The sequence below is a fragment of the Haemaphysalis longicornis genome, unplaced genomic scaffold (assembly GCF_048455015.1).
Source record: "Haemaphysalis longicornis isolate Haplotype H1 unplaced genomic scaffold, Haemaphysalis longicornis Haplotype H1 scaffold_11, whole genome shotgun sequence".
In the NCBI taxonomy this organism is placed as follows: domain Eukaryota; kingdom Metazoa; phylum Arthropoda; class Arachnida; order Ixodida; family Ixodidae; genus Haemaphysalis; species Haemaphysalis longicornis.
In genome coordinates, this window is record NW_027526214.1 from 3,970,682 (window position 1) to 3,984,237 (window position 13,556).

At 44.4% G+C, this 13,556-nt stretch overlaps 1 protein-coding gene across 1 annotated transcript in view; it reads left to right on the top strand.

The window, feature by feature from the left end:
• Positions 1 to 12,247, top strand: part of LOC144160972 (uncharacterized) — a 54,656-nt gene extending 42,409 nt beyond the window's left edge. The window contains 5 exon segments of the mRNA XM_077692041.1: positions 8,425 to 8,588; positions 10,235 to 10,476; positions 10,479 to 10,505; positions 10,508 to 10,971; positions 12,242 to 12,247. Coding sequence (XP_077548167.1) covers positions 8,425 to 8,588; positions 10,235 to 10,476; positions 10,479 to 10,505; positions 10,508 to 10,971; positions 12,242 to 12,247 — 903 coding nt within the window.
• The last annotated feature ends 1,309 nt before the right edge of the window (positions 12,248 to 13,556 follow it).

The window sequence follows — 13,556 nt, forward strand, 5'->3', positions numbered from 1 at the left end:
GACCAAATTTGAAACTGGTTGCAATAAACGTGCTATAATTAATTCTGTGTTGGCGGCTGACGGCTTTCGCTTCGATTTTTGTAATTGGTGGGCCAATAGGTAATATTGATAGGTAATGCACTCCTTTAAAAAGGTGCACATGTATACCCGAGATCTGTGACGGGGGGTGGGGGCTTTTCAATACTTATGTCAGCAGTATTAACCCTTTCACTGTTGGGGATTTCTGGCGCTGACGCACCCCTAGGGTATGAATGGTTTTCGGAATATCAGGGATGAAACATAGTGATTTATTTGACTACGTTAGTATCTGGAACTTAACCCGTCGAAAGAAAAGAGCTTGGGTAAGATTCGCCTTTTCAGATATCTTCAGTTTGCCGTGCACACTTCCCGGAGGATGACTCAATGTTTCAACATCAGAATCTGATGCTGTGAAACTCACACCCCTTCCTAGGATGAGAAACTGTCGGAGTGCAAATTCGAGCTCAGCTCGTATTCGATTTGGAATCGAAGAACCATCGCTCGTATCCGCAGTCGAAGGCCCCGCAGGGTCAGCCATTCGAAAGTAACAGCACATGTAGAGGGAGCACTTTCAGCAGCCCCTCAACGTACAGAAAAGGTGCCTTTAGAAATCATGTTACGGATGGAGGTCAATAGGGGATACAAACCTAATACAACAACCTCATGTGCTGCTGAAACAAGAGGTTGTTGCTGACACGAGGTGTGCGCTAGGCTAACCTGGCGCGCCGTAGAAGACATATGAACAGAAATTACAAACAACCCTAGAAAACCGTGGTGGATGGAACAACTGTTGCACCTATAATTGCACGCGTGCCACGTGGTCACTTATCCCGACAGATGTACAGCGCACGGAGTGACAATGCCCCCAAACAACAAAAGCTGGCCGCGGTTGCTCTCTACTTTGTGAAAATACAAGCTACTAGAAAGATTCCACAGATGGCACAAACAGTGCAGGTGCGCCAACTTTGCATCATGCCACGAATTTTTCAAAGCAGAACAAAAAATGCACCGGTATACCAGTGACACTGTGGAGGGGAAACGCGAAAACAAACCAATACGTCAGTGACAGTGAAAAGTTAAAAACGGTCGAATACAGCAAATTTAATTTCAGGGTTTACGCTTGTAGGCAACGAGGCATGCTACCGCGGTGAGTAACGTGAGCTGACCACTCTGTAAGGTGGACTTGAATGCTAAAAACACACAAGCTTTTTAAGTGCGAATGCTCTTCTTAAGCGACCCTGAATCACGCGTCCACCGCCGTCCGTCCGTCCGCACCACATACCCACTTAGGGCGATTGGCCAAGAAGAGTTTCTTAATTTCTTTAGCACATACCCACTTATGGCGATTGGCCAAGAAGAATTCTTTCGCATCACCCACCTTTCGCATGGAGAGTGTGGCCAGGCGCGTAAATCCCTCGGACCCAGTCGTGGTTGTTGGGGACTTTAACGTGGACGTGCGAAAGGGCGGTGAGTGGTTGATGGAATACATGCTCGCCAACCACTCTATGACGTGCCTACCGCTAGAGGCTCCCACCACCATGAACGGCAGCTACATCGACCTGGCCTTTGCGAGGAACTGTCTGATACGCGCGGTCTTGCAACAACTCTTGACCGTACATTTCAGTGACCACAAGGCGGTCATAATGACCGTCAACTACAACGACAACACCAACAAGCGCTGAATAAACAATACTGTCGTTTCACTTTACTTGCGTGTGTGTGTGATCTCCTCGAACATACACTTTAATTCACCAAGGTTTCCAGAGAACGACTAACGGGGTGTGTGAATCCCCACTTGATCACGCGGGGGTGTTAAATGCAACTAACGGGCGAATGCCAACACAGTTCAAAATAACTCCCCCTCATAGCATCGCCATGCATAAGCACTTCCCCATGCTCCCCTTCGGGGAAATGCGGGTGTTTTTTGCATATGTTTGCACATAGAACATTCATACGCTTAGGTAACAATGATGAATAATTATAGGCTGACAAAGTCGTTATTAATTAATTCATGAAGCAACGACGGAGCCCTGATGTGACAAAAAATAATAATAAAGGCATCAGGAAGTTTACCAACCTTATCAGTTTCTTATTTTTTCTCCTATTTCTGCAATGTTCTTATGTTTTAATGTCACTACGGTTCCACAAGGATGCCACAATGGTTTTAAATGTTTTCATGTTCTCTCAGCCTTCAAAATAGAGATTTTTATACATTTCACAGTCGTGATGAACTTTACTTACAGGTTGTGCAGGATAGATCGACACAGGAGGCAGCCAATTCTTTTGGTAGGTCACAACGTACATCTTCCATGTAAAACCTGGCCCTGTAAAAAATGGATGTTCAAATAGTAAACAAACCTCAAAAATGCGGTATAAGGCCGTGAAATACTCGCTCTGACAGTACATGACACAATTTATTTTTGGTAAGTGCAAGAAAGGCACCTTCAGTTGTTTCAGGCTAAAAAATACGTACATGCATGACAATCCTTACAAGGCTTTGAGCCATACTTTAAAGAAACCGAAGCACCTTTACACTGAAGTAATGTTCAACTAAGCCTATGTAAGGTGAAGCGCTCAGTCGGCGGGGATGACGACGACGACGTCGCGGACACATGCCCGTGAAGGGATTGTCTTCGTTTTGAAAGGGCCGAAAAAGAAGAAGTGGCAGGCTACACGAGCCGATGACGGTGAACGCGAGTGACCTATGAGGGCCGGCCACAACGGAGCGGTGACGAGGCCAGACGGGGACGAGGAAGGACGGCCATTCCAGTGGTGGAGTTCAGAGAGGACGGTTCGAGGAAAGTGGCGTCCAGGCGCAGATCGAGGGCTCATCGGGTCTCGGGGACCCAAGCTCCGAGGTATCTACCTGACGCCAAGGCCTCCCCTGACCAGCGTCCTATTCCCCAGTGCCTTGTCCCTTGGCAGGCACACGCGCTGCGTCGTGCCCCGTCCTGAACGACCACGGCCTGGAGATCGTCTACCTGCGGCTACCGGGTGCCGACTGCCCGCGGCCTTCGGTGACATGGCGCTTGGTGGTGACCAGGTTCCGGCCACAACTGCTCCCGCAAGTACCGTTCCTGGAAGAGCAGCGACGGAGCTGCACCGTCAACGGCCCAGCGCGTGAGACTTCCCGACGCGGCCCTCAGCGCAACGCAACGCGACACCCCGACGCCCCGAGTACTACGCCACGTCACGGTGAACTGTTTATGAACTTTTCTGTTGCTCTTTTCTGGTGTTTAGATTTATAGGCTTTTCTGTACATTAGTTAGCGTTTTGGTTTCTTGATGTCGCCTTAGTAGACTGGTTATTCCTTTTGGGTTGTTGTTAGCTCTCTGGTAGTCTCTCGTCTACGTATTATTGTCTGCATCGTGCTTTGTTCTAAAATGCATGTTTTCTTCGTAACCTCACAAAGCGCCCTCGTCTGATTAACTGGCGACTGTGGCTAGCCCCACTCGCCACCGAACACACCCTACTCAAGAACCAGCAGAGGGGGTATTTCCTTCCCCCTTCACAGCCTAATAAATATCTCTAGGTGGTAGAAATTGGTGGCCCCAGATTTCAACTGTGCAAGCATATTATCTGGTCCAGAGGGTGCGAAACGTGGTTAGAGCTTTTAAAGGAGCCATGAAGAGAAAACACAAGTTTGGTTCTTTCAAAGGATTGCTTTGCTAGAATTATACTGACACCATTTTTAATGTAAACTCCACTCAAATAGGCTACAAATTAGGAACAAATGGAATGGCCACGCGACCCAGTAGCTCATTTCCCGCAACAGAACCTATGTCATACCAGCCCGCTCTGCAGTTGGAAGAGGGTGGCAAAAGCAAACACCTATTAGGCAGAGCCTATAAGCTTGCTGAACAAGCTATTTGCAATTAAATTTAGGGCACATTCTTTTTACAGCAGTGAGAATGGTGGGACAAAAAGTATAATTTAGGAAAGCACACGTAAAACATAGAAGTACCGATGCGTACTGCTGTTGGTACGGCGAGCACTATGCTTGGTTTAGTTGTACAGGACTGCAGGGCTTTGGGGTTGTCTCAGACAACACTGGCCGATTGACCCAAGCAACGGTGTCTTACCTGACCATATTTGTAGAGTGGGTACTAGGTTTCATGAAACGAATATTTTCTTCTTGAACAAAAACAAGCCAGGTTTAAATATGCTCTAAAACAAAGCAAAAGCAACATGTGGCTTGTCACGGTATGGTGGCACCATCTAGGTTCACTAATGGTAAACGAGGCTTCCCAATCGGCTGCAGACCGGTAGGTTCCTGTGATGTCATCGCAGACCACGAAAGCGCACTATTTAGCGGGATAATTAAAAATTTTTTTTCAATGAAATATTTTTTCTCCGTGAATAAAGCATCGTTTGCGTTCCGACAAGTTTCGGGGGCACTATAACTCAAGAAATCTTTCGAATAACAAAAACTTGTATTTTGTCTTCATGGCTTCATTAAAATTCTCTCAGAGGCACATCGTTAACGTCTCGGCGTGCCATACCACCGAGGGTAGACAAGTTGAAATGCTCACGAAGCGAAAAAACGGGATGGCGAAGCAGCACGATGGTAAGCCCACACCGTGTTTAATCTTTTTCGCACCGTGACTGTACCCCCATCACATGCATATTTGTAAAAATCAACATGTTGAACCCATGCTCTGCACGTTTCGGTCAACACAGCTTATGCAAGCCAGCTACAAATACGTCACACCACACAAGCTTTTCTGTCTAATCATGACGATGCTGGATGAGCTTAGGAATGTGGAAAAATTTGTTGCATTCAAAAGTGAAAGCAGCCCTGTGACTGAACCAGCAAGGCAGGCTGAAACAGCGTGTTTTAAAGCTGCGACGTTTAATCAAGCATCAGGTCAAATGTTCACTGCCTAAAGAAATTGTGCATGTGGTAAGTTGGTAACTCATAAAGTTGGTAGCACTGCTTAAATGTTGAAAATTCAACGTATATGCATCTCTCACCTAATATAACTACAAATGTAATGCAGTCTTCTTGCATTTTTTGCCCTTAAACGAAAAGTACCTCTTAGAACAATGCTAAGCTGCCTATGTCCTTTAAAAATGTACTGTGGGTCAACTGCCTCCTCAAAAAAAAAAAAAATCGGGGAGTGGCCGCCTTGTTTTATAACCATTACCGCAGTTTTTTTTATGCAACAAGCTTTAGCGGTTGAACATACCCAAGCCAAGCGGCGGCCGCTGGGCCGTCAGAATGACAACATTTTCGTTGCCGGCAATGGCAAGGAGGTCGATCACTCACACAGCATAATGGCTACCGCTCCTGAAAACTCATTCATGTGACCGCACCGACGCAGCCGGTTTTCACGATAAAAGAAGCGCGGTGACCAGAACACCTAGAAAAATGCTAAAACGTTTAAAAAAACGGCGCTGAAGCCACGCGGACGAAAATGATAACATGCACCGCAATAAACAATCACGTACGGCAGAACACAGAGCATTTTTGACACGTCGCGCCGACAGCCTGGAACTTGCAGTAGAGACTCTTCATTCACGTAGTTACGCACAACTGGTCAGGTGTTTTGTCAAATGGCGACGTCGATGTGCGTTTGCAACAGCAGCGCAGTACGGCGACGACACAGACGCTTTGCCAGCACTCACGACGTTTCAGGTGCCACAAGAGCACTAACAGGTAATATTACGGCCGGAGGAGCAGGTAGTAATTCATGTAACACCAGCAAATCTAAATCAAAGCACCAAAACCACGCACAACGAATCAGCCACGTTTTTTTGCCCAGCAGAGTGACTGCATAATGCTAGCCTAGACTAGACTTATTACTGCAGGTGGCTATATAGCAGTTATTCCATGATAACCCCTCAAGCAAACTAGGCAGACGCCATTATTGTATTTTGTTAAAGTTGATAACAGCAAACATATATATAATGGCGGTTTATTTTCTTGATGCGAACGACGTCTTTTGTTGTAAGTTGTTGCTACTCAAAGGAAATAAAAATCGATTAACAAACGGCGTTATTATCATCGTCATCTACATCATGCTTGACTGTTTTGTTATAGTGCCTAGAATAGTTTTGTGTTTTGTTCAGCGTCCAAGCATTCACTTCTTTACTTTTCATAAACAGAACGGGCGGATAACAAAAATGATTTTCCCGCACGCACGCACGCATGCACACAGGGACGCACACACGCACGCACGCACGCACACACACACACATACGCACACGCACATGCACGCACGCACACGCACACAAAAGCACCATGCGTCAAATTATTCGCGCATCACTGAAATGGAGGCTTAGCAAGGCTTGGCAAGCTGAAATATTTAGACCTACGTTTAGCATCCACTCGCCCCCCCTTTATGTGGCTTTCAGGTTAAGTGTTCACTTCCTAACCCAGAGGGCGGAGGTTTGAAACCAGGCCGGTGCGCTGTTCTGTTTTTTTGAAACTGTGCGTTTTAATTGACGTTTTCTTGCATTAGGCTATATATTGACGCTGTTGTTGCTCCCCTCTGGCTGTGTCCCTTGTTTTTTTTCTGTCGCAATATCTTTCTACCGGAAGCTCTACCCCAATAAGCCGTACACGGCTTCAGCGTTTAGTTGCAAGGATAAGCAATTTTACAACGATCCTGAAGAAAAACGCAGGCTAGGACAATCGGAAGCCGCTATTTAGGTTGTTTTCGTTTTCATTGCTCTGTTTTCTTTTCGGCTATTTGATTTTTTTAGTTTTTCTGGTCTTTCTCTTCTTCTCCCTCCCATTTTTTTGTAAGGGGAGGCAGGAGGCACGTCGAATAGCCTCGTTCAATATGTATCCTTCTTACGCCACTGTTTCATACAAACGTACCAGTTCGTAATATTATTTCTACGAATTTATCAGACCGCACTAGCACGAAATAACCTACACAGTACTAGTGCGGCAGAATTTCCAAAAAACCATCGGCATTATTGTTTCTTACCTTCTCTAGCCAAGATAAAAAACTTACCGTACTTACCGGATTCTAACGCGCCCACGATTCTAACTCGCACCCAATTTTCCTGGCAAGAAAACCGGAAAAACTTGCACCTCTGATTGTAACGCGCACGGAACTATGTGAGCAAGAAAAACGAATGCAAGAGAAACGGGTGATTTATTTCCCGAAATAATCTCACTCATCTCACTCTTCGTCGCTCTCCGCTAAGCACAACATCTCGTCCTCGGTGCCGTCAAGCGCATTCGCGATGCTAGACTTCTGAACGAACGTTCAACCATGGTCGATGAGATCGTGGTCCACGCCTCGCACGCCCATCACGCCATATTCTCCAGAGGCGCACGCTTCAGCCGACCACTCGTTTTAAACGCGTGAGAGCCGCTGCTGCCATTGCTGTTATCAAGCGCGCAAGTGGAAGGATTTGACGATTTCCGTGAACGCCGATAGAAAAGCCTAGGTGCCTATAATTCCGGCGTTCACAACATTGTTGCTAAAGGCTTTGGCGCCATCTTGAGATGGCGATGGCGATTGGTTGGATGAAATTTTTGCTGTTTCAGCAGTTTCGGTTTCGCATCCGATTCTAGTGCGCATGCGAGTTTTGGACCTATTTTTCCGGAAAAAAGGTGCGCGTTAGAATCGGGTAATTACGGTAATCTTTCGAGTATTATTAAGGTTTACATGCTCGACTTCATGTTTAGTCGAGGAAGCACACCAGGATTGTTAATATTACGGCACTTCAGAAAAAGAATGTAAGGCAACAAATAGTTATATCTTCACAAATAGTTATATCTTCCCCCCAATGTACCAGAGGCAACACAAATGACATAAGTCAGTCTTTTGACTTCATTTTGCCTTCATTACATACAAGAGCAACAGCATTAGGGCCACATAAAAAGAATTAAGACAGAAAATCTAAGTTCTATCTTCCACCCAATGTCCGATAGGCAATACAGGGGAAGTAGGCCAGTCTCTTGACTTATTTTGCCTTCAGTACACACATGAGCAAAAATATTGTGGAACTCAGAAAGAAAAAAAAAAACAAGTCATTTTAAAGCTTTATACTCCTCGTCCGAAATAAAATCTGTCGTATAGCAATTTAAACTTCCTTTTTACCATAGTACATTTAAAAGTACAACATCATAACTGTTTTTCCATCAGTCTATAAAAAGTCCACATCCCGGTTATCTCCTATAGGTAACACAAAGGAAAAGTCAAAAGAAACCCCACATAGTCAACATGCAGGAGACACAAAGTAAACAGAAAGGAAATTTTCAATTTTATAGGGCTACATTACAATCGTATTTGCAATGCGATAAGTATATTGATAGTCTGCGAAACTACACTTCATATTCTCTGTCAATTGTTGCAGGAAATTTACAGGTCACTGTTTTGGCACATGCCTACTTCATTATTTAGTTTATAGATATCATTACACTTTCTGTATTCTAAAAAACAGGGGGATTTATTTAAAATAAAACCGTTTTGTTTTATCAGCCAAGCTCTCGATGCTGCTGCAGATATTACACATAATGCTGAAGATAACCTGGATATTGTCCTCATTCCTCCGAACTCGCCTCCAGAAATAGACGAGGAAGAAGGAGGGGAGGACTGCACAAGGAGGTTAAAAAAATTGCTGGAGTGGAAGGGGCGCCCGTAAAGTGAAGCCGCCGCGACGCCATCTTGCTAGGGGTGAAGACGCGTAGTCGTTGCAGCGTGCGTTCCTTGCGTGCACGAAAAAGTGTTATTGATTCGTGTGCGCGCCATGTAACGAGATCAAAACAAGGATGGTTGGTTCGTGTGTGGCTTATGGTTGTACAAACAGTGTGAACCCGGCCCCGGGAGTCGCAATGCGCACGTAACATGCACGCGAGCAAGTTTATTCCAAGCTGCGGTCATGCTCGTTGCATTTGTCGCGTAGTATGCGCCTTCAATGTTTAATTTCTTTGCTGCTATGCTTCCGAAAGATGTTGAGTCACTGTCCTTTGTCGGTGTCTTTTGTTTGCCATTTGATAGTATGTTTTAGTAGTTTAATTGACGTCTGGTATCATAAACCAGTCTTCTTTCAAAAAATAAACACTTTGTTTCCAAAAAGACAAATTGGTTAATCTTTTTTCGGTAGTTCATGTCACTGGCAATGTAACCTCATGATGTGATTTACCAGAAAGAGTGTTGGTTCTTTTTTGCAGTTTTTTTTTGTGTTAGGTTGGGCAGCATTGCAATGAACGTAATAGCATTGGTTGCTATCTTACACTAATGAAAGTTTTCTGTATCGGTTTTTTGTCACTTCATTATGTCTATTATCACAATAATTATGGGTGTTTCCTGTTGTTTTTCGGAAAATGCTGCATTTTCTGGTCATGACTGCTGTTTTTCACATTAGAGTTGTAGCTCTATTGGTTTTTGTTTTTTTGTTGTTCTTAGAACTTTCACAATCAATTTCTGCATTTGAACAGTTAACAATAAAGAAGATAAACGAGTTCTTATGTATTTTTTACTTTGTGGCAGCTGCATATCGGAGCCATGTGGTGAAACAAAAACAATGTCCTTGTACTCGGAGATCTGACTTTTAACGAAATTTCTTTGGTGAAAATCAATACGGAGACGTCGGACATGGCTCGCAGTGTTGAATTAGAGCATTAGAATCCGTTACGTAATTTAAAAGCGCTGGGAAAGTCGGCAATACTGCTGCAAAGCAATCGGCATCTGGATTCTTTCCCCGAGCAAGATGGCCGCCGGCGGCTTCAGCCGAGCCCATTGGTTGGTATAGGTGACTTCCACTCCAGCAATTTTTTTTAACCTCCTGCACGGGTTCTGACCCCGTAAGTGACTGGCCTGGTGAGAAATGTTTTCTTTTGTACTGGGCCTGCAATATTTTGGTTACTTTGGGTGTTATCAATGATCGGTATTGGTGACCGCGGCGCTAACAGAGCATCGATTTTTCTTTTTGTGCCGCAGCCACTCTGCAACATATATATGTAATTCTAGAGTGGAAATATTAGGGCTTTATAATTACAAAGAGGGTGTTGAACCGGTGTATGTGGATACGGGTTGCAATTTGAAATTGTGTGTCATCGTGAGTTGATCTTAATGAATGTTTTTTGACAACCGCTACACAGTATGCATTCGCGCAATGTACTTTCCAGAACATTTGTTACTTCTGTTTATGCTTTTCTGCCACCGCTCATTTGGGCTTTTACTCGTGCTGTCATTCCGTTTTACTCTTGTGAAATTGTAAATTGAACTGTTATAGGTGTAAAAGAACAAAGTCGCGATTTTTTCGCAGGCACTCTGGAAGTTCACTGTGGTGCTAAAGACAAAGACGACAAGCGGGGTCCTGCGGTGAAGCGGACAAATGTCTCAGCCGTGAACTGGAGCCGAAAAGAACCGAAGTACACTTGGGGAAAGTCAATTAACCGAGTATTAGTGCAGAGGGCTAAGTTGAGAACACGGTATATCAGTTTTTCAACCAGCCAAATTTTCAGCAACATTATTGATGGTAACATTCTTACATAATCGTACATACTGGCAACAATGCGAAATAGAAAACGAACATGGCTTCTTCCTGAGTATTGATCTGTGGTTCTTGTCAGAAGCACACCGGTGTGTTGATGAAGATGTTGGTGGGCGTCACGTAGCTGAGGGCATGAGCCACAACAGGCTTCAAGAGATGAAAAGATTCTTCCACCTATCTGATAAGGACTTGATCGAAAGTTCAGCTTATCGAATGCACGAAGTACGTCCACTAATGAACCTTCTGAACGAGCGGTTCCAGCAGCATGGTACCTTTCACCGATACCTTTCCGTAGATGACTCTTTGGCGAAGCACATCGGCCACCATCCGTGCAAACAACTTATGCGTGGCAAGCCCATTCGTCCTTGGTACGAGAACTGGATGCTGTGCAGTGATGGTGGGTATTGTTATGGTTTTGATACCTACCGCGGAAAATCTGCAAACTCCGATAACAAGCCTCTAGGGAGTGGCGTCGTTCTTTCTCTGCGAAAGGCAACCTTTGACCGCAGCGACCATATTGCAATTTTTAAGAATGTTTTTACCAGTCACAGTCTCCTTGTTACCCTGCGGGTAAAGACATTTAGGGCTACAGGCAAAGTTCCTGAGAAGAGGAAAATGAAGTGCCCTCTTTCAAGCAATAAAAAAAACGAACAAAAAAGGACATTTTTTAATTTTAATCCTGACGGTGATTTTCTTCTCATGAAGTAGAAGGACACTAGCATGGTAACAATGGCTGCCAACAACGGCACTATTGAACCAGCTTGCTTTGTGGTCCTCTTCAGCTCAGGAGAAAGTGAATGTGCAACAACCAAAACTCTTCAGCAGCTATAACTGAGGTATGGGGGATGTAGACTTCTTAGACCAAGCCGCCAACAACTACCGAGTTCGCATTCACGGAAAAAAGTGCGGTCGGTCTTCATTTACGCAGATTCTGAATGGGGCCATAATAAATGCATGTACAATTCATCAGGTAAATGCAGAGGAGCCCGTCGACCTCCTTATGTTCCCACAAAATGTCACACGGCACTACCTACGGCCTGGCACAAAAAACCAGAACCACCAGCGGCCAGCCTCTATTGTGAGTGACATTGTTCTTGAAAAAGGAGGACACTTCCAATCAAATAGGAGAAGCAACTACGTTGCCAGTACTGTCACAAGAGGTCCATGTGGGCATGCGTGAAGAGCAATGTTACCTTTTGTTTGAACCACGGTTGCTTCAATCAGTTTAATGTGTATAAGTAAACACATCAAAAATGGCCGTTTTGCAATGTGAAGGAACGAGAGTACTTTTAAAATTACACCACTGCTAATCATAAATGAATACAGTAATATTCTTGAAACTTTAGGAATCTTCTTTTTGTGCCTAGGAAACATCTTGTGCAAAAATAAACAAAATTGGCAGTGTAGTTTTTTTATCCTAATGGGTTAAGGGGCAACTCAAGGTCTACTAACTGTAAAACAATGCGGTAGACAATAACAAATTGTGCGCATCGTCTTCCTTATTCCCGTTATACTTGAAAAGTTCTAGAGGAACACAACAATATGTTTTGTGTGGGCGGCCGGATCATATACCCTTCAGAGTGTTGATGTTCTGTGGAACATGTGCTTTGGTCTGCGCTATTAGCACCGCGCACTCTTAGTTCATGTGGTACAGACTCACAAATGCCTACTGTTTTTTGTTTTCCTCCCCTGGTGCTCTGCTCTGCTTTCGTGATCTTATATAGCTATGGCCTTTTCGTTGGTGTGTGCTTTTGTTGCGTAGTATTAAGTCGGTGCTAAATTGTCGGTGCTAAATAATAAACCTATGCAAAAGTTTTTTTGCAGGCATTCTGTGCCTGAATCTTCTTTGACTGACAGCAAATTTTTGGAGACAATTTAACTCTGACTGCAGAAACAGTTTTTTTGAATGCGCTCTGGGTAAACTTCAAGTGTTGTTTGCTGAGAATATAAGATACTGTTGTTATATCATTCCCATGACATGGCAACCACGGCCGATTGCTACATAAAGCTCTAAAGAAATGTGTAGTAGCTACATTTTTAGTTTTTTATGGAGCACTAGCCAATCCACAATAAACAATTTTAACAATACGTTTACGAATTCTAACCACTCCAACTTAAAAATTGTGCTTATGTTATTCGTGCTCTTGAAAGTTTGAAGTCATGTATTTCGTTGGCGTAATTCTACTTCAGAGACTTTCCGTAAGCAATGTCTTCAGTTTTCCTAAAAACTTTCGTTTAGAAGGAATAAAAAGAGTTGCCCTATTTTAGGTCTTGTTACGGGGAATGACTTATAGATATTGTGAAATAAACAAGAAAATATAGAATGAATCACAGGAAATATGTGGACCTTAAGAAATTTTAAGCCACAATTTTAAGAAAGTGTTAAAGTTACGATAACCGTTCTTAAAAAGACGGCTTTTTTATTGTTTTATCTTTGCAATGAGTGTAATAACAGTTCCGAGGTTCAGGAATTCACTGTGTCCGTTGGTGATGCACTTCATGCCAGACGAACCCACAACCCTCACCGAAAAGGGGTGCCTGCACTTCACAGTCCTGCCGGTGCGCAGTTTCGGGTTGTGCACAGGGGCACACGGCGCTAAATACCGCCCTATTGCTGCATTTAAAAACTCGGTGAGCTTGGAGGGCGTGCCTACCGCGCAAGCGGCGCTCAAGGTGCCTGCAATCGGGGCTTTATCACCGAATACCTTCAGCGTAGTCAAACGGTAGCTCGCCGTACGTGATGGGGGGAAGGCATATACCTTCAGCAGTATGGGCCCACCACCGGATACCACACTTCGACCAAAACCGCGGGAGCACATGTGCTGTCGAGACCATTCTTAGGCCTTTCGTTTACGAATCCAAACTCGCTCGCCGAGGAACATGGCTTGCAATCACTACAAATAAAAGGAATCTCCTGCAATCGTCGAGGGTTCACGTGCTTCAACCCACATGACGAAGTAGAGGCGACTGACATTAAAAAATCACCCTTTTTGTCAGGTCGAAACAAAAAATGAAAGGCACCGCGGAGGTACGTTGGCAGGCAGCCCACTCGTGCACACTAAACATTCCGCCGAACG